General features: G+C 40.1%; 1 protein-coding gene across 1 annotated transcript in view; it reads right to left on the reverse strand.

Moving 5' to 3' along the window:
• Positions 1-3,275: 3,275 nt before the first annotated feature.
• C8A (complement C8 alpha chain) overlaps positions 3,276-25,166 on the reverse strand; it is a 67,970-nt gene continuing 46,079 nt past the window's right edge. Inside the window, exons 8-11 of the mRNA XM_049774605.1 lie at positions 12,633-12,767; positions 11,669-11,826; positions 8,061-8,283; positions 3,276-3,687 (exon numbers count right to left, since the gene is read on the reverse strand). Of these exons, the coding sequence (XP_049630562.1) occupies positions 3,536-3,687; positions 8,061-8,283; positions 11,669-11,826; positions 12,633-12,767 (668 nt within the window). The 3' untranslated portion in view covers positions 3,276-3,535. The remainder of the gene's footprint in view (positions 3,688-8,060; positions 8,284-11,668; positions 11,827-12,632; positions 12,768-25,166) is intronic.

Raw genomic sequence — 25,166 nt, forward strand, 5'->3', positions numbered from 1 at the left:
CTGCCCTAAAGGCTGATATTTCTGCAGAGATTCATGGGGTGTTCTGACCTCCGCAGATTGTCCCCTATCTCAAAGAAGCATAAAAGCCAGCCTCTCCTTAATGCTTTCCATTCTGTCATTAATTTACTTTTCAAAAGACACCTTGTCAGGCTGAAGATGGTATCTGTAAAGCGTGTTTTACACCCACTCTCTATAAAACCTGCGATGATGAATCTGCCTGGGCAGGGACCTCCGGGAGAAAGCTCAGCGAGGCGTCCGCCTCTGCTTTGTGAGCCCTGGTCACTGGGGAGGAGGGAGGCACTGCTCTGCGGGGGTTGAGGGGAGGCTGTGGTTCTTGCTGCCACCGCTGCTGTATGTTCATTTTGGAAACTGAGCAGAAACGGGGCTGCTGTGCTCACCAGATGGCAAGAATCCAGCTTTGGGGAGGTGCTGTCAGTTCTCAGGGGATCCAGACAAGCCCTGAATCCCCATTACCTCTTAAGAAGTCCCCCTGGTTTCTAGTTTCTTCACACACACACACACACACACACACACACACACACACACACACACACACACACACACACACACACCATTCTACAGGTCTCTGCTCTGTCTGGGTGGGGATTCAAATCCTACTCTGTTCCCCCAGCCATGTGACTCACTAGGCTCCTTGATACTCAGTTTCCTTAGCTGTGGAATGGGGCTCCAAGAACAGACCCTTGGTGAACTAGTTGCAACAATACAGAAAAGCTTCCCTGAGGCTTAGGCTTCCACTGGGCCAGGGAACAGGACCTTGAGCTTTTTCATCATCATTGCCTGAAAATCCAAGGAACTTTCTATATTATTTCATTGAACCCAGTGAGGTGGGCAGGTAGAGATTGGAGACCTCAAGGCCACACCCAGCAATGTTCAGTCCAGTAATTTTGCCTGATAGTAAGTGTCTTGTGCCACATGAAGCTGTGTTGTTCAGACCCAGTGATGCTATGAGCATCGAGGGCCATAGCAGGTGGTACTCAGGGGACACCCATGGTTTAGGGTTTGAGATTGATGCCTTATGAACCAGTGAAACTTTGGAAATTATTAATATCTCTCTCCCACTTTCCAGAAATTCAAATATAATTGACATGAGGTGCAGCCTCCACACATCAGAGTTTTAAATATTTCCCAAGTAACTGTAATGTGCAGTCAGGGACAGAACTGCTGTTTTTATATCAAACTTTAGTATTCTCTGTAAATTGACTACTTGGCCCAACTGCTCTAACTTACATCTCTTTCTAGCATATAACTAAGAAATTAGATCAATCACTAATGTAAATTACTAATAAAATATAAATTACAAATATAATTGCTAATATAAATTAACTTAAAAGTAAATTAAAGACAGCATGAGGAGCATTAAAATTTTTATTTCTTAAGTCAGAGAGAAGCTTACTCATCTATGGGTTTTAAGAAAAATAAAAGACATTATTGTAATAATGTCCAGAGATGAGGGCCGGAAGGACCGGCTCATGATATGAAGCTTACCATAAAGAGTGGTGAGTGCAGTTAGAGAAATAATTACACTAAAGACTCTCATGACAATGGTAATGAGTGAGAGAAATAAAATTTCTGTCTTGAGGACAGTCAGGGGGTGGGGGAGGAGGAAATTGAGGGGCATTGGTGATGGGAATGTTGCACTGGTGAAAGGGGGTGTTCTTTTTATGACTGAAACCTAACTACAAACATGTTTGCAATCATGGTGCTTAAATTAAGATACTATTCCAAAAAAGTTTATTTCTTCTTTCCAGTAGAAGATCTAAAGAGTTCATAAATCAAATTCTAGAGGCCAGAGTGATAGTAGCAAGTAGGATGCTTGCCTTCCAGTCAGCCAACTTTGAGCATTTCAAATAGACCCCTAAGCCCACCAGGAGTGATATCTGAGTGCAGAGATAGAAATAATCCTTGAGCATTTCTGGGTGTGTCCCCAAAACCAAAGCAAACAAATAAGAAATACATTTCTAATTATAAGCTTTAATGATTAGCAAAAATACCAACCATTCATCATATATTAGCCAGAATGCTATATTTATTTTATTTATATTTTTGTTTAAAATATATATAAACATTTTGTTTATATTGACTATCTTCCCACTCCCTACACACATAAACATTACCCTTATTTTTTTTCACCTTCAAACATCATTTAATGATGAATTCCTGTGCTGTCTTAAAGCTATACACCCTTTCAACCCTACTAGTCTTTGTCAGTTCAAAAGTCCTTCTAGATATGGTCAGGTTCCATATGTCTATGTATTTTTACTCAACATAACACAGTTGTAGAATTGAAAACTTCCTGGCTTCTGTCAAAAATTCTTCATGTAACACATTTTGACATTAACTTAGTAATTAATTTTCTGTGGCCCTAATTCTCCTTCTAAATATTTCACTTAGATTTTATTGAATGAATAAGAGTAAGTCTTATTGTTTGTCTAAGAGGATTGAAGATTCAGGAAATATGGGAGTATCTATATGAGTGGATTCACAAGTAGGAAGACATAGTTTCTAGAGATTATGCACTGAAAATGCAGATTTAAACACCAAGCACACAATCTGGAGAATAGATACTAGGTTTCTACTTATACATGACATTCCATATAGCATAGTATCTGTTCTCTGTGAGGCATGATTGGAAGAATGTGGGAATAAGAGCTGATCTTGTGGGGGATATATAAGCAACTGTCACCAAGATAAATCAGGGAACCTTATGATTATGAATTGTGCATACTACATGCAGGTCTACATAAGTGGTGAACTGATTCTTGAATTCTGACCCTCACTGCATCCACAAATGGCATTTGTTTTCTCTCCATTTAAAGCTTTCCTGCTCTCTGGGACTGTTGTGCTTATTCCCAGCAAAACTAATTTATGGCCTCAGAATGAGCATCTGTAGAGAGGCAACAGACAGGTTCTAGTCACAATAGGTAGTCTAATCATTATTAAGCGTGAGGGAAAAGATGTGACTGTAAGAAAGCTATTGATAGGCTCATGATGCTTGTGGTAAGAATTCATGCAAACAAGGATGATTGATTGAATCTGAGAACATGCTGGCCTCAAATAAAGTACATAGAAAAAACTCAAGTCAATCTTCATTTTTTCCCTCATTATTCCGGTGTGTCTGCTTATCCTCCCAGTCAGCAATAGTTCTATGGAGGTACAGATGCCAATATCAAGGATTCTCATCCTACTTTGATTAGTCATTGATTGTTTCAAGAACATCTGCCTGCCTTATTCTTTGAATATCTTGGAAGTTCATCTAGGACTGAAGTTTTCATTCTTTCTCTTTTGTGAATGACCCTAAGTGTTGTAAGCATGGATAAGTCTCCAGAGAGCACTTAATTCCTGGGTGTCGAATGACTGAACTTTATGTGTAAGAGAACCATGATTGAAATAGTCTGAACTCGGGCCCACGAGTGGCAGAATTAAGTCCTTGCTGATTTTCCTTTTCCTCCACAGCAGAAGTCTTTAATCCAGTTGCCAGTGTAGTTGGTGAGTGTTGCTGACTCTGTAGAGGTCATCAGCAGGCTTGTGTCTGCACTCCCCGCCCTGGACAAGAATTTCCTCCATTCTGGGGTGCTGGGTTGTTGCACTCTCTCCTCCTTTCCTGGGTGCCTGATCTGCAAGTTGACCAGGAGCTCCAGCAGCTCCAGTGACCATCTGCCTTGGATTCTGTATAGAAAATACCACAGGGAGGGGAATTTAGTATCTAAAAAGCAGGAGGGATTTCCTCCAACCCCACACACTCCTGCCATTGCCCTTCAATGGCCAGCAACCCCTCCTTGGAAAAATGCTTTAGACTAGTCAACCAAGACCTCTCTGCTTGCCACCTTACACTTAATTTGAAACTCTGAATGGAGTAGGATGAGGCCACTGGGAGCCCATCTGATGAAATTGGAATCCATGGTTCCATGGAAGATGGATAGCGGAGAAAAGCAGGCAGACCACAGCTCTGCAAGAATGACACGTAGCCACTGGAGGGTGAGACAAGCAGGGAGCACAGCACAGCTGGGCATGCAGAGATAGGGAGAGATCAACACCACTATGACCCAACAAACTGATGGGTATCACTGCCTGGGTTTGTAGGAGGTGGGTCCAGACACTCAGATCCATAGACTAAGGACCACAGGAAAGGGGCAGATATTCTGCATATACTTGACACTGAACATTTCCCATAGCCTAGCTCTCTTCCATTCCACAATCAGAGGGCTGCAGCCCGCTACTGCCTCTGGACAAGTTGATCTCCTCTCTGTCTGAGTTGACCCTTCTATAAAATGAGAAAGATGGGCTAATCCAGACAGTGCCAAGGGCTACTCCATCATCATTTTCCCACAAATGCTTTTATTCCTAAATGAAATCTTACATGAACCCTGCCTTAGAAGTCTGATAGAACCAGAGTCATTCTGTTTAAAGCTGGGGTGTTTTATCAGGCTCACCCACCTCCCTTTGGGCATCTTTCAAGACCCCAAGATCCCAGTATTTGTGTCATTGATTAGATAATCTATAGGTCTCTTTGAGCTCTGTAATTATACTCCCTGGTGGAGTGTCACAGTGGGGATGTCTGTCCCAATATCCCTTTTCTGTGACTGGGTCTCCCGAAAAGTACTGCTGAGAAAATCGCTAAGGACCTACAACTGAGTTTCTGTGAAGTGGCAGACTCCCTACTTAGATGTTCTTGCCAGATCAATCTGTCACCCTGAAAGTTCAATCTGATAGCCCCAAAGCCACCCGAAGGCCACACTCCACTTGGAACATGGTTAATAGAGCACACATAAGCTCCTTGCAACCAGCTGGATATAATGTAGTTTTCACAAGTAATGAAGTTTTGTGGGAAGGACCCCACCCTCTGTCCTAATCCACAGCTCCCCAAATATGTACAGAGTTTCCCCTTCTCAATGCCTATTATATATATTCCACTCAGCACAACTATTTCAGAGACCAGTACTAGGCCTGGCAGACCTCAGAAGTCTGAACTCCTGTTCTTTCTGTCTCTTATTTGTAGACTGGTATCTAAGCCAGTCTTTGGCCCTGAGGACTCTAGGAGGGGTACAGTTACCCACACAGGACACATATCTGTCACTGTAATCCAGGATGGGAAAAAATCATTAATATAATTTTCATTCTCAAAAATGACTAGCACTACCATTATTTCAGACCCTGTGATCCTATTCTCTCAGTTTCCTTATTCTTAGAACATTGTTTAAGGAACATAATAGTTCAGCACTTGGATCTAACATCAGGCCACATGGATCCATACCCAGGAAGTGACACACTCAAGACAGGGACTTTTTGCAATCATTTACCCTCTCGCTGTTTCATCATCTGCAAATTGAAGCTGATAATGGTGTTTATCTTTCTCATCAGGTTCATGGAGAAACAACTGAGTTCATGCACATGGAGAGTTAAGGGTTTGTTTTCTTTTCAGTGCTTTGAACTTTGCGCCCCCAACCCCACCAACTTTGGTCAGTTGCCTAACAAGTAGGGGAAATGAGGTTGAAACCCAGTCCACATTCTTCTTGGAAAAAAATCAAGAAATCTCTGGGCTATCAGTCCCACATACAAACCAGGGAGCTTGTAGGACCTACCCAAATTGCACTCTCTTTGGCTAGCACAGGAGAGACTTAGTCTTTATGTCAACTGAAGATGCCAACATGGAACTGGGATACTCTGGCATTCAATCACTCATCAATACCAGAGGCTCCTGTTAAAGCTGCCCTCCTAGTAAGGAAATGATACCCCAACACTATTTCATTTACATGCCAGGTTTACTGGTTGACTATCTGCCTAAAATTCTAAAGAAATTAATATCTATGATTTCTTTCAAATGTAAGTGAATTTTAGGTTCATCATGCTGTTTTCTTTTAGTTTAAAGACTCATTCCTGAAACAGAAGAAAGGGACCTGGAAGCTATTTTATCCCACCATCCATCAGATTATAAATTTTTTCCACAATTTCTATATTAGTGAATATTCCTCCCTCCCCGCATCCCACAAACATCAGTCCTTTCTCACTGAACTATCTTTGCTATCATTTCTCTCCTCCTGTCTAAATGCTACATTTAAGCACCATGGTTTTATCACTTTCCACACAACATTTCTGGCTGAACTTGTCCCTCTTGAGTCCACTAAATGCTAAAAATCCCTAGCTTTCAGGATTATAGAGGGAGTGTAGGGGATAAGATGACTTCCTTGCTTCCAGCTGAGCATGATTCAACTTGTAGCACCACAAACGGTCCCCCAAGCATTGCCAAGAATAATCCCTGAACAACACTGTGTGTGACTCGAAACACAAATTCCTAGCTCTTCATCTTAGATCTTGGTTTTGAGTCTCCCAGCCTAAGATTCTTTACTTCTAATTCCCCTAGCACTTCATAAAGGTCAGAGGCAACATCTATATCATCTGTATCATGCCGTTGGCTCCTCCTCGAGTGAACTGAGACACTTTTTCATTTTTTTGTTTTAGAGTCATACCCAGTGACGCTCAGGGGTTACTCCTGGCTATGTGCTTAGAAATCGCTCCTGGCATGGGGACCATATGGGAGGCTGGGGAATCGAACTTCAGTCCATCGTAGGTCAGACATGTGCAAGGCAAATCCCCTACCACTGCATCCAGGCCCCTGAGTCACTTTCTCTGTTTCACGCCTATCACCAGCATCTCTCTCATCTTTCTTGATCTTTAAACAATCTTATCAACTCAAATGTTATAACCTGGAGTTTTACCCAACCAGACTTCTTTGTAAATGTTTCTCATACTTCTGTCCCTTTAATAACTGACTGAGAACCATTCCTAGTTGATTTGCTCACTGATGTGTTTTGGCCATCATTTCACCACTTTAGTCTGCATAGAAAATGAGAAGCCAGGGATTGGGGCATATAAAGAGATTTTTGGAGTTCAAAAAAAGCTTAGATGGAAAAGATATGTACCTGTCTCTTACTCACATACACATACACAAAAAGCAATTCATCAATGTCTCACTGTAAGTTAGTGATGGAACTGGAACACATCCCAGTTTCTATGGCTCTTCATCATTAAAGAAATATGGAGGGGCTGGCGTGGTGGCGCTAGAGGTAAGGTGCCTGCCTTGCCTGCGTTAGCCTAGGATAGACCGCAGTTCGATCCCCCGGTGTCCCATATGGTCCCCCAAGCTAGGAGCGACTTCTGAGCGCATAGCCAGGAGTAACCCCTGAGCATCACCGGGTGTGGCCCAAAAACAAAACAAAACAAAAAAGAAATATGGCTGTTTCTCTCCTTGTTTAAAAACCTTAGGTATTAGTTGGTTCATGTTGTAGCTATGTAAGTTTAAATTTTATTTGCTGCAAGCTAAACTTTTTGATTTGTAGCCATAACCTTTTGCACTTATAGAGGATTGAACACACAGACAGACAGACACACACCACACACATACACATACACACACACATGTTCTCAGAACCATCTCCATCTGTTACCTGTTATGGCCTTAATTAGAATTAAAGACTTTGGGAATTTAGTCAAGTGCACATGAGATCCAGTTGATCTAGGTTAGGTTCTATTTCTAGGGATGTGTTTATAGAAGAGAAAATAGTGGTAAAGGCTCTCAAAGAGAGAGGTAGAGATGGGAATGTCTATCACTGATCCAAGGAGCACCAGGGGCCTCCACACATAGCAAAACTAAGAAAGGCTTGAACAGCTTCTCTTGAGAATCTCAAAAGAAATCAGTATTTCCCACACATGAAATTTTACTTTTTAACTTCTGGATATGGATACAGAATACCCTTGATGCCTTAGAGCCAATCAGCTTGTGTTTATTTTAGGTGACAGCCCCAAGAAACTAAGATTCCAGGAATGAATCTGACTGTCTTACATACCTTGATAAGTGGAGTTTTCATCTGAGAATAAGTTTTCACAACATTGAGAAACAAAAATACCACTAAGTGTGAGGTATCAAATTGGCCATAAATCTCCAAGTATGGCCTTCTAGAACAGACGAGAGACTGGGATCCCCAAGTCCTCACTATGAAGCACCCCAAACCAAGCCAACAATAAGCCTGCAAATTATTCCTTACTTGTCAGTTCTGTCTGCTCACAGGCCAGACCCTGGTAGCCTTGTGGACACTGGCATCGGCAGCTGGTGCCATCAAGTATGGGCTCCCCATTGTTGAGACAGGGCCCGCAGCGACAGGCATTGAACTCCATTAGATACTGGTCCCAGGCACGGTGCAGGTTCTTCCTTTTGACTTCTAGTGGTCCCAGGGTTGTATGTCGTAGCAGCTCATATATGGGCTGCATCTGTGGGCACAGAAAGAAGAGAGAACTCTCCTCCCAGAGCTGTGTCCACTTTCCCAAAACCCCAGTACAGTCCCTTCCAACATCTGGAAGTTTTGTTCTGTAACAAGCCCAGAATCAGACAATCAACATTGCTCCATCTTGCTGGGGTGAAGTGACCTGGTTACACAGTAAGAGCCTGTTGCCACTCAAACTCAGTTCACAGGGGCAGCAGCCCTTGAAGGGTTAGGGAGATCAGCTCAGGATTTATGGTTAAGAACAGAGACACTCTAAATATGAGTCTCTCCACTGTAGGGATTGCTGCTCCCAATCCTGAAGTAGAAGGGTGTTTAGGAGTTGTCTGTGCCAACTTATCTGCCCCGTCTGCCATGTGGAGAGAAATATATGGGGGTCAAGTTCTTGGGGTGAGATGGGGTGGGATAATTCTGATTGTCTGCCTTCAATGCAGAAATATGCAGTCTTTGATGGACAGAATTGGTGTTACTGTGGACAATGTGTGTATGTGTGTGTGTGTGTGTCCACATTGAGTTGATCATATGCATCTGAGGTGGTTCACTACAGTTATGCCTGTTATCTGGGCTTCTTCGTCTTGACATCTTGGCTTGTGCAGCTGGCTGGACCTTTGAGGGGGTGGATTGACATATATGTGTCCAAAGTGGAATAGGAGAAGGTCCTCTTCATGGAAGAAAGGGTTCCAGTGCCTTTCTCCCAGTGTATTGAGCAGGGGGGGGGGGGGAAAGATGATTGATGGGAGAGGCCTGACACCTGGTCATAACTAAATCAAAGCTGTTCACCCCTTTTCTCTGTGGCCTTGATCTATTTCCAATGTCTGGGCCTTCTTATCTGGAAATTGGGGAAAACAACATGCTTCCTAGAATTATTTGGGGGGGGTCTAAAGAAGTAGAGGATATAAAATAAATTGCACGAAGGGAAGAACAATGTAAAATCAAGCACCATTTTATCAGTGAGATGTGGTGACTGTAAAAATGTCTGTATTTTTCAAATTGCATGTCCATATGGCTCTTCTCTGCACATCTATCACACAATCTACTTTAATACACACTCATAAAGTTCTGTCCTGGGGCTCACATTTCATAGGACAGTAAAAGGAGGCCCCAGAAGAGAGTAATGGTCACAGTACAGTGTGAGCTAGTCAAAAGTCAGTGAAGGGCACTGGTCATCTCCATGGATGGCTTCCCCGAAAACTGTACAAAATAATGGTGCAAACTGACCTCGGCCACTGGCCAGGGGCTGTGGCTCAACTCACCTGGTCCCAACCCCAGGAATCATCCCCCTTCCTGGAAGTACAAGGAACTTTGCTCTGTCATCAGATACAGTACAGAAAGGGCTGTTCCCTGACTGGCTATGTACCAGTCTTGGCAAAGACCAAGAACAAAGAGCGACCTCCTTTTCCTGGGGTTAGCACTCAACCTCTTGGAAAGTGACACTGCATTTCAGTCAGATAGGGTTCAAGTGGAGCCCTGCCCTGTATTAATAATAGTTGAACAGGTGTCTTACATCTAGGAGCTAGTTCTCTCAACTGATACTGATTGACTATCTACCTCCTTCTCATACCTATGCCTGGGACAAAACATTTTATAATACCTATTTTACATACAAGGAAATACAGACCTAGAAAAATGAACTCATTAGTTCAAGACCACATAATAAAAATGTTCTTGAGCAATGAACAATTGTCTGCTTTTCTCACCCTACAGCACAAACTCTTTTTCCCTAAGGACAATATTTAGTCTTCTCCAAATTATGACTGACTGTCCCTCTGTCTTAACCTTGGAAGGCAAACACAAAGTTTTACCCATTGCCCATGAAAAGTTTTTTATATTACTCTTGATGGAAATTTTACAGTTTTTGCCCAACTCACTAGTAGCTTGATGACAGCAGTTTTCAGACACTGAATTACAGGTGCATGAAAATGGTCCCTTACTTATTGAAGGAAAAAAGTGAAATCACAGATAATCCAGCTGATCTCTTTCTTCAGAGAAAAAAAAACATATTGTAATAGACTTTTAGTTTAGCTCTTGATAATATAGATTAAGAGGAGAAATGTCTCCATACCTGGAATTTTAAATCTGAGTATAAAAATGACCTGGGGCAGGAGACAATGGAGAAGAACACACAGTTTGCTTCACTGGCCTCCAAATAACTTGTTTTAATGGACCTTCCAGTGTATTAAGAGAAGTAGACAACTGACAGAACAATTTACTTCATTGCAGCTTGAGTACAGTGTTGATCTTTGTGAGAGTAAAGATTGATCAACAACACTCCCATTTAGAGTTTTTCAACATTGACTATTGACATGTGGAACCCCATATTTCTTTGCTGTGGGACTATCCAGTGCATAATAGTATGTCTGGCAACATCCTGACCTCTTAGTACTTAGATACCAATAATGTTCTACTGGAAAAAAAATCAAAAATACCCCCAGATATTTTCAGATATATATGGCAAAAGAGCCCATTGTGATTGCCAACCATGGCTTTCAGAAAGAGGGTAGAAGAGAGGAAAGTGGGAACTGGAACAAAGTTCAAGGCCTGGAGTCCTGGTGCTGCCACACAAGAAACTCTGTGATCTTAAAAACTTACTTGGTTGTTTAGAGCTTTAGTTTTCTAATCTTTTCATTAGAAAAGAATCATTGAAGCCAGAGACTTTTGTGAAGGAGATTCGATAATTTAGAGCAGGGGACCACTGACTATATATAGTGTATGACCTTATTTAGTCCACAACTTGTTTTCCTATGTGCTTGGAGATAGGACTCGTTTTATGCCTATTTGAAAAGTTCTAAAAACAAAATATGAAGAGAAATAGAGGAGGAAAAAAGGAAGGAAATAAAGAAAGAGAAAAAATAAGAGGAGGGAGAGAAGAAAAAGAAAAAGATGGACATGGAGGATTCAAAAAAGAAGTAAAAGTAGAGGGGAAGAAAAGAAAGATGATGATGATGATAGACTAGAGACAACTTAACCTGGTGGAGAATATTTTTTGCCCACAAATTCTGACATTTATCACATGGTTTCTTACCAAAAGAGTATGTCACCTTCCCGTTGCCTCTCATTGTACAGAGGCCATTTTAAAGTAAAAATATGAATTATTCTCATTTGGATGAGATCTAACCCTAAAAAAAAAGTCTGGAACTCCTAATACATTTCCAGGGGAAGAACAGGTAGGAAATTTCTGCTCCCTGAACACAGTGCCTTGGTCATGCAGACATGAAAACCCATGGTCAGGCATGGGGAAAGTCACCAGGTTACGGTGCTGTTACATTTAATCTTGTTTTTTGATGGGCTCGTAAGAAGAAATATGAAATGATCTGCTCTGCTTCACTTTCATTCCATGTGGACATAGAGCTTTTTCAACTGCAAAAAAGACTTACCTCAAAATCAATAACAATAGGATTGTACTTTAATGATCTCCCCCAGGAATGGTAGGCAATGGTGCTGCTGTTATGTGCCAAGCCACCACTCCAGCCAACACTGCCACCACGCACGCGGGAAATGATGTCCTTTATCACAGAATTGCTCCTGTCACCATCTGTGATCAGAGAACGGCTCTGCATCAGACTGTTTTCCCAACAGCAGCCAGAGAACCATTTGACAAACCCCACTTCTGAGCTTAGAGGCTAAGGTGGTGCTCTCTTAAGGTTGTCTCCCAGGTTTCTACTTTGCTTGGCTCTGCAAGCAGCCTAAGTGGCATAGAGGGACCAGATCTAAATAAGAGGTCAAAAGGGTAGCACCTTTCCAAACAAACGATGGAGAGATTGGGAAAAGAGACAACCCATTTGTTGATTTATTCTTCTGTGCATCAAATGTTTACTCAGAACTTGCTGTGCTCAATGAAATAGGTCCTCTGCTGGTTATTTCAAGGGGGCTAAATAGAACATGAGAAATTTATAATAATTTATTACCATAAAGATGTTTATTACCATAAGATGTGGGGTGCGGAGAACAAAGGTGAGGGACATATACAAGTGAATGTGTGTTTGCAGGAAGTGGGAAGGGTTTCAGAGAGAACAGGACACTAGTACAATGAGAGTAACTTTAACCTGTTTCATATGGACTTCATCCTCTCCACTGTAAGTTGTCTATCCCTGTATTTTCTGTGGCTCCAATATGAAGAGGAAATACTCAGAACTCGTTGAATGAGTGGGTGAAATAAATGGATGAATTAATGCATGACTCTTCATATTCACTTACTTAGGAAATGTTGAAATTTTCCCTTGTAAACTCATTATCTAATAATCTTTCTTTGAGTTGGAGTTTGGAAACCATCGTCTCCTCTCCCAGCACAGAGATTTTTAAACTCTAATAAGTAATAAATAAAATTCATTAAATACTTGCCACTATTTATCTCTCCATCATAGGTACAACGTTGTCCTGATAATTTTCCTTCAGTCTCCGTCTGTATCTTAGTGAAGGTATAGCTGATACCCAATGAGCCTCCAAAGCATTTTTTGATATCTTCGCTTGTAACACCTGCAGTGGTGAGAGAACAAAGCAAGTTCTAAGATACTGAAATAAATCTTATAGATTACAACCAATTCACATCAGCAAAATTAGTTTCCATTTTAAATACAACTGCTCTGGGTTGGAAATACTAGTTCTCTAATCCAATTTTAGGACTTTCTCTGGATGGTTAAAACCCAAATAATTTCCTTTTTATTTTGCTTTTTAGGCAAGTCACTCAGTCTCACAGATTACCCCTGGAAGTGCTCAGGGGGCCAAATAGGATGCTGGAGATCAAACCTGGATCAGCGTGCAAAGCATGTACTTTACCTACTATAGAATCGCTCCAGCCCAACAATCCTAATAATTCTTAAAATTAGAAAAATTAGCATACATACTTGCTGTTTCCCTTCCTCAACATATTCAGTATTGAACCTCTTAGTTGCAAATCTCATTCATTTCTATATGCCCTACACCTAGATTAGGACCTAATATATTTCTATGTACTCAGTTCCTAGCACTTTGTCAATCTTCAGTCCATAACATGTGACTTCATGAAAGTGTCCTCTCTCTCTCCCTTTTCACTCCAGATCGATAAAACTAGTATTTTCTCAATAAAGCATTTTTGTATCTAAATAATTGCTTTTTTCTTCAGAGTTATCAATGTTTTGTTTTTAGTACCTTCTGATCTTATTTTTCACTATCATTCTCTTTTTCCTCTTATTCCCTCCCCAAAAGTCCAACTAAAGAACTTTTTTGAGAGTTTCCTATCTTCTAACCCTACAAAAACAAGAACATAACAAGGAAGAAAACAGAAAGACCACATCACCATTTTATCTACTTATACCTAATAGCCTGCTGAGGCACATGTATTTTGCAGATAAAGCACATAATTTCCAAAACTATAAAACCAAAGCTGCTTTGACCTCCCACACTTTAAATGAACAACAAACAAACAAACAAACAAAAACAGAAAGGGGTTTCCAACTCTTGGTCTATCTGGCATACTAAGACTAGACACCTAGACCAGAGCAAGATATTGATAGGGCTACAGAGTTTAATTTTGTCCATATTAAAGTCTTCTGGAGGTTGTACACTGGATTTTTCATGTTTGAAATATCATAAATTTTAGTTATAAATGTGTAATAATTATTACTATTCTAGAGTCATCACATCTTAACATGGAGGTGCTTCCTTTCTCGTCCTTTACTTTGTAAATGTAGTTTTGGAAATAAACTGGTTTAATTTAGAAGTTCTAAGGAAGAAGAAAGGATATAAAGAATGAAAGAGATACATGCTCAGGAGAGAATGTGGACTTGGACTTCTTTAATGCTGGAAAGAGCTTCAATACTACTTCAATACTTAATGCTAGTATTAAATAATGAATGTATTAAAGTGCATATCTCAAGAGGGGAGATGTATGTAACATATGCTCAGGTACCATGTACTCAGGTAACTCATACCTCTCTCTCTTTCTCTCTCTCTCTGACTTCCTCTCCTCTCCCTCCTTCCTTCTCTCTCCTCTTATTTCCTAAATAAAGCTATTTACTTCATTAAAATAAATGTTATTAAGAATCATGGCATGATTTGACACAACCACGAAATAAATGTAATTTGGGCTTATAATTCAATTGAGCTTTTAAAAAATGTTGTAAATTTTGTTTGTGGCACCATGACTTACAATACTGATAATAGAAGAGTTTTGTGCAAAAAACATTCCAATACCACCCCTTCCACCAGAGTGTTAGCTTTCCTTCATCATGTTCTAGTGTTCCCCATCCCACTTAATACTATCCCCCCTAGTTGAGCTAAGGATAAGCATTTTATTTTTTAATTTTGGGGTTATTTCCAGTGGTGCTCAGTGATCACTCCTGGTAGGCTTGGGGAAACCATATGCTGGGATCAAACCTAGGTCAGCCACATGCAAGACAAACTCCTTACTGGCTATTGCTCTGACTCCAGATTCAGCATTTTTTTTGGGGGGGGGGTCGGGTCACACCCTGCAGCGATCAGGGGTTACTCTTGGCTCTATGCTCAGAAATCGCTCCTGGCAGGCTCAGGGGACTATATGGGATGCCAGAATTGGAACCAATGTCCTTCTACATAAAAGGCAAATTCCTTACCTCCATTCTATCTCTCCGGACCCACAGATTCACCTTTTTAATGGTAGTGTTTGGAAAAATTTGCTTTTCTATATCTCTATTAAACTGCAAACCCTAAGAAGTAAATACTCTATATTCTTTATATTTTTATAATTTTAATTTTGTAGTATTTTGGTCAAAGTAATGTTGCATTATAATATTATATAGATCCTGTGTATCATTATAAATGTAAATCTGTATAAACTATATTAAATTTACTACTAAAAGCCCAATTCTGATCTTCACCATCTTAAGGACCTGTTTTGTCCAATTTCCCTCCTCTCTTCCCTTATGGTAACCACTGATTTAGTCTTAAAGTCTAGATGTTTATATTTCTTTTATTTAATTGATTCACTTGTTTTATTTCTTTAGGTACCCTCATACAAGTGAAATGATGTTTGTCTTTCTCTGCCTGGCTTATTTAAAGAAGAATAATATCTTGTAGTTCTGCCATATTAGTGAAAATGCAATAAGTTGGTCTTTTTGTTTTTCCCTATTTTGTATATATAGTTTATCTTCCTTATTCAGTTTTTGGTTGATTAAAATTTATATTACTTCTCACTCTGGTATCATACTACAATATATATGGGGTGCATATAACTGTTCAAAATAGTATTTTTGTTTTCTTCAGGTAAATACTCAAAAATTGGTTAACAAGAAAAATAATAAATTGGTTAACCAGGTCTGTGGAACTTCTGTTTTTTAAGGATACCTTGAAATAATTTGAGGATTCTCTCTATTGCTTTTCATATTCGCTCTACCAGTTTACATCTCCACCAATATAAAGGCTCTCTTCTCTCCAACATTTTTCTTATATTTTGAAATAATGTTTATTCTCACAGGTATGAGGTAATATCTTATTATTGTTCCAATTTGCATTGTTCTAATAGCAGGTGATGGACATTATTTCTTGTGTCTGTTGGCCATTTATATGTTTTCTTTGGAAAAGAGCTTCTCAAATCCTTTACCCATTTGGGGTGTATTTTGGAGAGATTGGCCACCCAGAAATGCTCTGGATTACTCCTGGATCTAAATTCAGGAATTACTCCTGGCAGTGCTTTAAGAACTATATGAAATGCTGGAAACCAAATCTGAATCATCTGAATGCAAAGCAAACTTCCTACCCACTCTGCCATTGCTCATGCCCCTCTGTTACATATTTTTAAACTGGTATTGTTTAGTTTTTAGTTTTATTGTTGCATTTCATTCTTTAGGTATTTTGGATATTAACCCACAGCTATATATGGGTATAATTATTTGCAAATATTTTCTTTTCTTTATTAAGATATCCTTCTCTCTCTCTCTCTCTTTTGTTTTTGGGTCACACCCAACACTGCTCAGGGGTTTCTCCTAGCTCTATGTTCAGAAATCGCTCCTGGCAGGCTCTGAGGACCATATGAGATGCCTGGATTTGAACCACTGTCCTTCTGCATGAAAGGCAAATGCCTTACCTCCATGCTATCTCCCCGGCCCAGGATACCCTTCTTATATCTCCAATAGAGCCACATAACTGGAATCACCTTGATCAGCATCATAACTGGAGGGAGAAAAATGTCTGGTACCAAGACCAGACAGACAGTCGTATGTCCATTTGGTGGAAATAAAAAATGATCAGACTTGAACACAAAATCCAAAGTCAACGCCAACAGAAATGATACCCAATGTACATCAAGCTGTATATGGGGGGAACAGTTGCATTAGCATTATGGGGGATAGAGAAGGGGGAAGAGGGATGCATGCTGGGAACAGGAGTGGAGGGAGGACAACACTGGTAGTGGGAATGTCCTTCATTCATTACTATGATGTGCATTGAATATTACTGTGAAAGATTTGTAATTCACTTTGCCCACACAAAAAAAGATACCATTCAGAGGCTGGAGCAGTGGTGCAAACAGTAGGGCATTTGCCTTGCACATACTAAACTAGAACAGACCACAGTTCAATCCTCTGACATCCCATATGGTCCCAAAGCCAGGAATGATTTCTGAGCACATAGCTAAAAGTAACCCCTAAATGTCATTGGGTGTGGCCCCCCCACAAAAAAGCAAAAAAAAAAAAAAAAGATACCTTTCACTTTATTATACTTTATTTTGTTGTACAAATGCTCTTTAATTTGACATAGTTTCATTGTTTACCTTTTCTTTCCCTTCCCCTTGGAGTGAATACACAAGACTTCTCTAGGTTAGTGTCAGGGAGAATATTGCCTGTTTTCTTCTATGCATATTCTGGTTTCAAGATTTACATGCAAACCCTTAACCTATATCAGCTGTTGTGTTGTGTAAAATAGTAGTTCAGTTACTAGACAACTGGTTTTATTCTCTTTTATATGACTGTCTTCATGCAAGACATTCAATCATCAGTATAGCCATAATGTCTGTTATGTGGGAGTGGTTCAGTAATGATTTCAGGATAAATAATGGATGAAGAAAAGAGGATTGAGTGAAGAAATGAATATCATGAATCCTTTGGAAGGGCTCTTAGTTGAAATAACCTAGGAAACTAGGAATCCTGAATTGAAATTTAAATGACTCAGTGCATAAAGAAATAGACACAACAAAAATATCCTGTTATCTATGCAAATTTTATATGCAGAAAAATTATAAAGAAATTCTACCAATTGTACCAATAAGAATTAACCTGCAGAACATTATACTAAGTGAAACAAGCCGGCACAGAACCACAAAATTTCCTGATCTCATTTATATGTGGAATAAAATATGTCAATTCTGTGAAGTAGATAAGAGAAAAATTGGTTGCCAGGGTGCAGAGGTTGGAGAACTGGGGAGAAGATGTCAAAAAAGTAGCGGAGTTGCCATTTTATAGGATAAATAGATCCAGATATCTAACAATCACTACACAAAGATCTGTAGTATAGTCTGGGATACTGGAAATTTACAAAAATGATAAATTTGGGTACTTTTGTCCAAAATACCTTTTCTGTCCCCCACCTCAAATAAGAATTTCATGACTTTAATATTTAGTTTTCTTCTATAAAATCATTTTAAGTATGTTTAAAAATAAAATAGGACCAGAGCAATAGTACTGCTGGAAGGATGCCCCAAACTACTAAGAATGATCCCTTAGCACAGAGCCAAGAGTAAGGTCTGAGCATTACTGGGTGTGACACACACACACACACACACACACACGCACACACACACACACACACACACACACAAGAATGAGAAAAGGAAAGCTAAACAAGTCCCGATATTGACATCCTGTATGAGTCTAGAAAAAAAAGTCACTGAGGCCACTTAGTTTCTCATTTCTGAAGAGAAGGGGTTGGACTAGCACATTTAGGTTTTTTGAGACCACTTCTACTTATCACTTGTCCTCTTGGTGTCTGGTATCTCCTGAGCTAGAAGTGCTAACAAGCAGTGACTTTCTTAGCACTGCACTCAGCACCAGGTCAAGGACTTCTGCCATTTGTGTACAAGCCCTTTTTAATTTTTTATGCACTACTGATTGTGAAAGACTTAGCAGATTTAGTTGTTTTGATTTAAAATGCATCAACGGTGATAAACAAGAGTGGATGAAAAGAACTCATGGGCAGGAGGCAGTGTGATTACTTAGGTGAGTAGTGGGATACTGCAGAAGCCAAAGGACTAACTGATAAATGGGGACTGGAGGGTGCCTGGGAGTGATGTTACTCATGAAAGGCCTGAATACAGCTGCCACATACTCCTGAAAGTGAAGAATTCCAACCTGACTTCAGCAGCAGGATTGAATACAGAAAATTCTTTTCTAGGACCCTCAAGTAAGGTGTTTAGTTTGAAAAGCAATATGACTTAATAAAGATTCTGCTTCTTGACATCTACCCCACAAACACAAAATGTGAATTAACTTGAAATATATATGCATGCCTATTGTAAAATAGCCAGGATATAGAAACAACCATATTGTTCAATGACATATAAATGAATGAAGACATTGTGGTATATGTACAGTGGACTACTATGTAACTGTAAGAAGTGATGAGATCATACGGGTTGCTGCAACTTGGATGGAACTGGAAAGAGAACATCACTTTAAGCAAAATAAATCAGAGGAGAGTGGGCCAGAGTAATAGCACAGTGGTAGGTGTTTGCCTTGCATGCAGACTACCCAGGAAAGACCTGGGTTCAATCCCTGGCAACCCATATAGTCCCCTGAGCCTGCCAAGAGCAATTTCTGAGTGCAGATTTAGGAGTAAGCTCCAAGCGTCACTGGGTGTAGCCCAAAAACCTATAAAAAATATCAGAGGAGAAGGACAACTACCAGATGATCTCATTCATTTGAGGGAAATACAGAAGCACAACAAAGTAATAGAGAGTATTAAATGATGACAAAGCATTAATTTTTTATTACAAAATTGAAATAACCTCACAGTAATGGGAAACAGGGAGAAAAAAAAGCAGGCTAGAAATGACATACAGATAGAGGGGACATTGGTGATAGCGCTGTGGATGGTGCAGTGTGCAAAGTGCACACTAGGGTCAGAGAGAGACCCCAAATCATGTCCCTGGTAGCAAACCACACTTAAAAGGGCCACCATGACCCATATTCAAGAGAGAAAAGGGTGCCATTGAGTCCAGAAACACCTAAAAAACCCCAGAGTTCATTCCTACTCTAGTCTGCTCCATAAAGAACCTGTTTTTGTGTCCACTTGGCAAGGAAGGGCTCCAGAGCCAATAACTGGATCTTGTGTCTACTGCAATGTGCCAAACTTCAAGTCTTGGCTGTAGAGCAGGTGTGAGCTACCTCCTATGAGACATTCCCCCTGTGTAGCTCAGAGGCAGAACCATGCAGCCTGACCTCCAAGGGCCTGAATGCAATAAGGCACTGCTGTTCCTACGATTAAAAGCATCAGGTGGAAAACAGCAGGCAGCGTGCATTATTTATCTTTTTGCAGCAAACAAATGCCACTTGGGTTGCAATGATTTATCTGCTATGTTGCTTTTCTACCTTGATTTCCCCCAAATAATGGAATGGTAGAAGAATCATACTGCCTGTGTTGTATCAGTATAGTGGAAAAGACAATTGTTTAACAGTGGCTCTGACTGGGTTATTGGGAAGAACTGAACTTGCCTTTCCTCCTTTGTGCTTGTATTTATCTATTACCTCTACATATCTGCAGGAGATTCTCCAGGGACATTGTCCCCTTTTCACTGATTTACACCATTCAGCTCTGGAAAGCCTTTTTTTTTTTAATTCCCAATAGACCTTTTATTGTGTCTCCATCATATCCCCAAGCATCCCCATGGTAGCCCTCTGCTTCCCACCAGAGTGGTATTTAACATGCCTTAGTAATTGTCAATTTCTTGGCCTGCTTTTCCAATTATATTGCACACTTACAAAGTCATCACTTGGGTTTTACAAGGCTCAGCACCAAGTCTGGCATGTGATGAGCCCCTAGGAGGACTCAAGAATTAGTTGATTTCATTTTATTTCTAGACGTTTGGGGAGTCATGCATTATAATTTGGTGGATATTACAACTTGTCTATTTAGAATAGCTCACATTTGATTAAATTGATATTTATAAAGCACTATGACCTATGGTCTCATTGTCAGTAATCAATGAATTGATGGGGCCAATGAACTTTCCAGTTTTATAGGCTCATTAGGATGGGGAAAGACTGCAATTTTGTGGCATTGAATCAACTCTGTAGTCAGATCCACCCCTTACTTGTAGTAAGATTTTGAGTAAGTGACTTAACTTTGTTTTCCCCATTTGTGAAGTGAAAAGGGTAAGCATTTCTAGATGAGTCTCTAAAGGAGTGTCTGGTACCACTGAGTGTTAAACTCATATTGCCTCACATTAGGTGATTTGCCCAGATTTCTATTACTATCAAGTCCAAGAATCAAGGTTTGAGACCAAGTAGTCTACTCCATGTCCTCCCATAAATGAATATCTCATTTGGCTTACCGTGCTCCTGATCTCAAGACCACACCTTTCTTCAGCATGGCTCAGAAAGAGGAAGCTATTCTACCAGTCGTGATATTGGGAGGATAGTCCTAGGTCTCTTGTCTCCCTGATAAGGAGCTCTCTGCAGGGATGGGGTGTTCTAATGCTGTTGAACATGCCAAGAAGCTTAATGCTTTGTGCCAGACTCCAACTTGGAGAGTCAGCGTGAGTTGAAATTCTTTCCCTGCTGCTTCATGTCTGAGCATAATTAGCCTCTCTGGTTCGTTCCTCTGAGAAAAGGGATTTTTATGGTCTCTGCCTCATAGGATTGTTTGCCAGGGCTGAGTGAGCAGATCTGTGCCTCATATAGTACTTGGGCCCTCTTCTGTCTCTGCACTAGCAACTGTGGTCAAGTTGCTGTGCCAGAAACATTGCAGCAGGTGTTCATGGACCTCTTGATCCCTGATTTCAAATTAAAAAGTTAGAGAGAGAGGGAGGCAGATGAGAGTTGGAAGATGAATTTCTTTAGTTTATATAAGCTGTTCAGTCTTAGGATAAAAATGAAGGACCAACCTCCAATACATAACACATGTCAATGAGGTGTTGAGTTAAGATTTTTCCATCTATTATTACTTTTAATATTCCTACAATGCTCCTCACCAGGCCCATTTTTTCCTATTTTAGAGAAAACATATTTATGTACAGTTTAAGTCCTGTGCCCAAAATTAGACAGTAGATAGAGCTAAGAGGAATATCAAAGCTCTATGTGTATGTGTAAGAGATGTAGACAATGCCCCCTTTTCTCCACCCCACATTCTGTCACCTATAGGAGACAGCTAAGTATACCATGGGAGTCAGCTCATTAATTTTTTCCTCCTGTAAGGCTGAAGCCATTTTCAATGACCAGAGAAATTTTACCATCAGAACAAATCAGAATGGAGCAGTCTCTTGGTTTCGTATGTATGTAAATGATTTTGGGGGGAGTATTGCTGAGACACCAGGAGTCTGTCAGTCAATCAATACCATCCATCACCGTGAAGCCTAGTTGTCATAGTAACTGGGGATAAAGCCTAGAGCTTGTTAGAATCCAGTGCCTGTCTGTTCGGGGTGACTGGTTGGCTAGCAAGCAGGGCAAAGACCTTCTAGGCCAGCTCAGACTGCTTAGTTATGATTAGAGGGCCCTGTGCACTGTCCAATCTAGCCCATACCCTTTAAAAATCAACCCCAAATCTTGCCAATTGGAAGGAAAATTCCAGGTGATATCCAGCCTATATATACTTATATTCTACACTCCCCTACAAACTTCAAACTCTACTAGAAAGACATTCAGCTGTTGGGTAGGCTCTGGGGACAGGCTATTAAAAAGATATGTGCTGCAAACAGGCCATTGCCCTAGTGGTGCGCTCAGAGCTAAAGCCTGAGTGCAAAATCACCTGAGATGGAATCCAAGTCCAGTGCAGATACATGAAGAGACTGCAAGGTAGGGTCTGATCTAAGCAGAAACCAAGAATGAGGAGGCATATGCAAGAGACACAGAGAGGGCAAGGAATCACACTTCCAGACAAAAGAAACAGCCCAGATACTGGGAAAAAGTGAAAAGGACCAATATGGAAGTTAGTATAACCTAGCCTAATAGTGAGTCATGTGTTAAGATGGCTGAAGGTACACTCACATGAATGCTGGCCAACTTGTGACCCTCTTCTTAGCCATGTTTGCTCTTGCCTGGATCCAGGAGCTTGTCATTCTGCAACTTGGCTCATCTCTAAGGTCCTTGGAAGCTAATGCTAAACTCTCCCCCATTCCAGGTCACTAATATCATCACTCCTTCTGCCATACCCAGCCATGGATTTCTCTTATTTGTACACTGACCCTGGGGAAAGTGCTCTAAGCAGAGTCAAACTTTGTGTGAAACTGAATTCTTGGCTTCCAGAACTGATCCTCACCCACCAGTTGTTCCCAGAAAATAACTGATTAAAAATGCCAGCTCCTTCTATCATGCAAGTCCTCATCCTTGCTAATTTTGAACAATGAAGTTTGCATGTCATTGGCATCTAAAAAATGGAAGAGTCTCAAAGGTGGTAGTTCCTTCATTTGAGCTTCTACTGAATTTATTTATATTCAAGCATATATTATATTGCAACTATATGAGTTCAGCCTCTTGTCACCCCCAAATGGTATTCATCACCTTTGATGACTGGATAAATGGAGAGAGGGGCAAACAGAAGATGGTATATTGGGTATTCCTGTCCCCTACAATGGAGAGCAAGGGGAATTCTCCTACTCAGAACCTTCCTGAAAAGGGAATTTTGAATAGTAGCAATAAACTATACATGTGATGAAAAATACAAGAAACTTGAGAGATTTAAATTATGGAGCTACCTTATGCATCTGTCTTTGTCCCATCCTAATAAAGAAATAGGAAATCCACAAGCCACAGGTCCTCATCCTAGATTTCTAGATGCCAATGACATGCAAACTGTAACAGAATAACTAATTATTTCTGGAAATTTTGGACCACATCTATTTATACCTGGTGTTACAATCTTCAGCTCAGCAGTCTGAGTGTATTTCCATTAAAATATCCTGCCATCACTTTATTAAACACTTTGTATAGCCTATAAGTATCATGGATTCATATCTTTAAATTCCTTGGAAACCAAAATACCACAGTTGCTCCTAGATCTGATTTACTTTAGTACAGACAATTATAAGTTAGTCAATTAATAAATTGAACAATTCTTCTAAATATGATTCCAGCCAGTGAGTCCAATTGATCTATTTATATATTGATAGATAATTATTAAGTTTAATCCTTCTAGTAATTTTTAAACTCAATTTAACTATTCAAGCATTGTGCTAAACCAGGGTCAGAGTGATTGTACAGTAAGTAGGTTGTTTGCCTTTGTATGCAGCTAACCTGGGTCTTGATTGCCAGCCCCCAATATGGTTTCTGTCTGCCATGAGTGATCCCTGAGGGCAAAACCTGGGGCAAGACCTAAATACTGTTGTGTGTGGCCTAAAAAAATTTTTTAATGTCCCACATTGTTTAATTAAAAATAAAAAACTAGAGGAGCCCAAGTAGTGGCGCAACAGTAGGGAATGCCTTGCATGCAGCTGACCTAGGATGGACCGTGGTTCAAACCCCTAGTGTCCCATATGGTCTCCCCAGCCAGAAGCGAGTTCTGAGCACGTAGCCAGGAGTAACCCCTGAGCGTCACCAGGTGTGGCCCAAAAACCAAAATAAAAAAAAGGGAAAAAATAGAAGTGAAATAAAATATCCAGTTTTTCTGGATATTTCACTAAGAGTTAGAAATTCTTGTTTCAAGTCTTGTTTGGTTTCTAACCTTCAGTGTCACATTTACATGTTGTTGTTTTCCTTGTTTACTTTCAATCTGGTCCTCCTCGTTGTTACAAGGTAACAATCATAATATTTTTAAAATATTGGCAAATGCTCAAATGGCGTATAATGCATAAGAGGACTCAGCATTCTGCTCACCACAGAATGTGTGCTCTTCCATTGTTATTGGAATAAACCATTTCATCAAATCTTACTACCTTCACCAGACTTGGCAGTTATTACAGTAAACTGTTGCTTAATGATGGGGATGTATTCTGAAAAGAGGTATCATTTTGTCCTTATGAAAATGTCAAAGGTGTAATTACAGAAGCCTGATTGGTATAGCTTACTACCCACCTAGACTATATGTATGAGGCATGTGACCACCATCATGTATGCAATACATTGTTGGTAGAACATTCATAAGAGGTAGAACTGTACTCTCATGTAATTTCCATAATGACTATCTTCCTGACACCATTAATGTTATGTATCAATTTGACTGGACCACAGTGTCCAATTCAATAGAGAATTATTCTGGGTGACATAGAGAGGATGTTTAGGGGTCAAAAGCTGACATGGGGTAACAGCAAAATGTAAATCAGGATGCTGAGTAAATCAGATTGTCTTTGCTGATGTGGATGGGACTGATCCAATCATTAGAAGTCCCAAAGAGACAAAAATGTCAGTGATACCCTGAATCAGATAAGATTCATCCTACCTTCAAACTGAGACATTAGTTTGTTGTAGGTGTTATATTTGTTTGTTTTGTGAGCCATACCCAACTTTGTTCAGGACTTATTCCAGATTCTGCATTCTGGGATCATTCCTAGTGATACTTGGGAGAAACTATGAGGTAAATAGAAATTGAATTTGAGTTACCAATGTGCAAGGCAAGTAAATGTCTTAACCATTATTCTAATTCTCCAACCTTAAAACATCAAATTTTCTCCTGAAATTTCAGCTCTTACTAGGTTTCAAAACTGCCAGATTATACGCTAGAACTTAAACTATTTGCTCTTCTCATTCTCAAGTTTTTGGATTCAGACTGGACTTTGTTATC

Source organism: Suncus etruscus, chromosome 6 (assembly GCF_024139225.1).
Source record: "Suncus etruscus isolate mSunEtr1 chromosome 6, mSunEtr1.pri.cur, whole genome shotgun sequence".
Lineage (NCBI taxonomy): Eukaryota > Metazoa > Chordata > Mammalia > Eulipotyphla > Soricidae > Suncus > Suncus etruscus.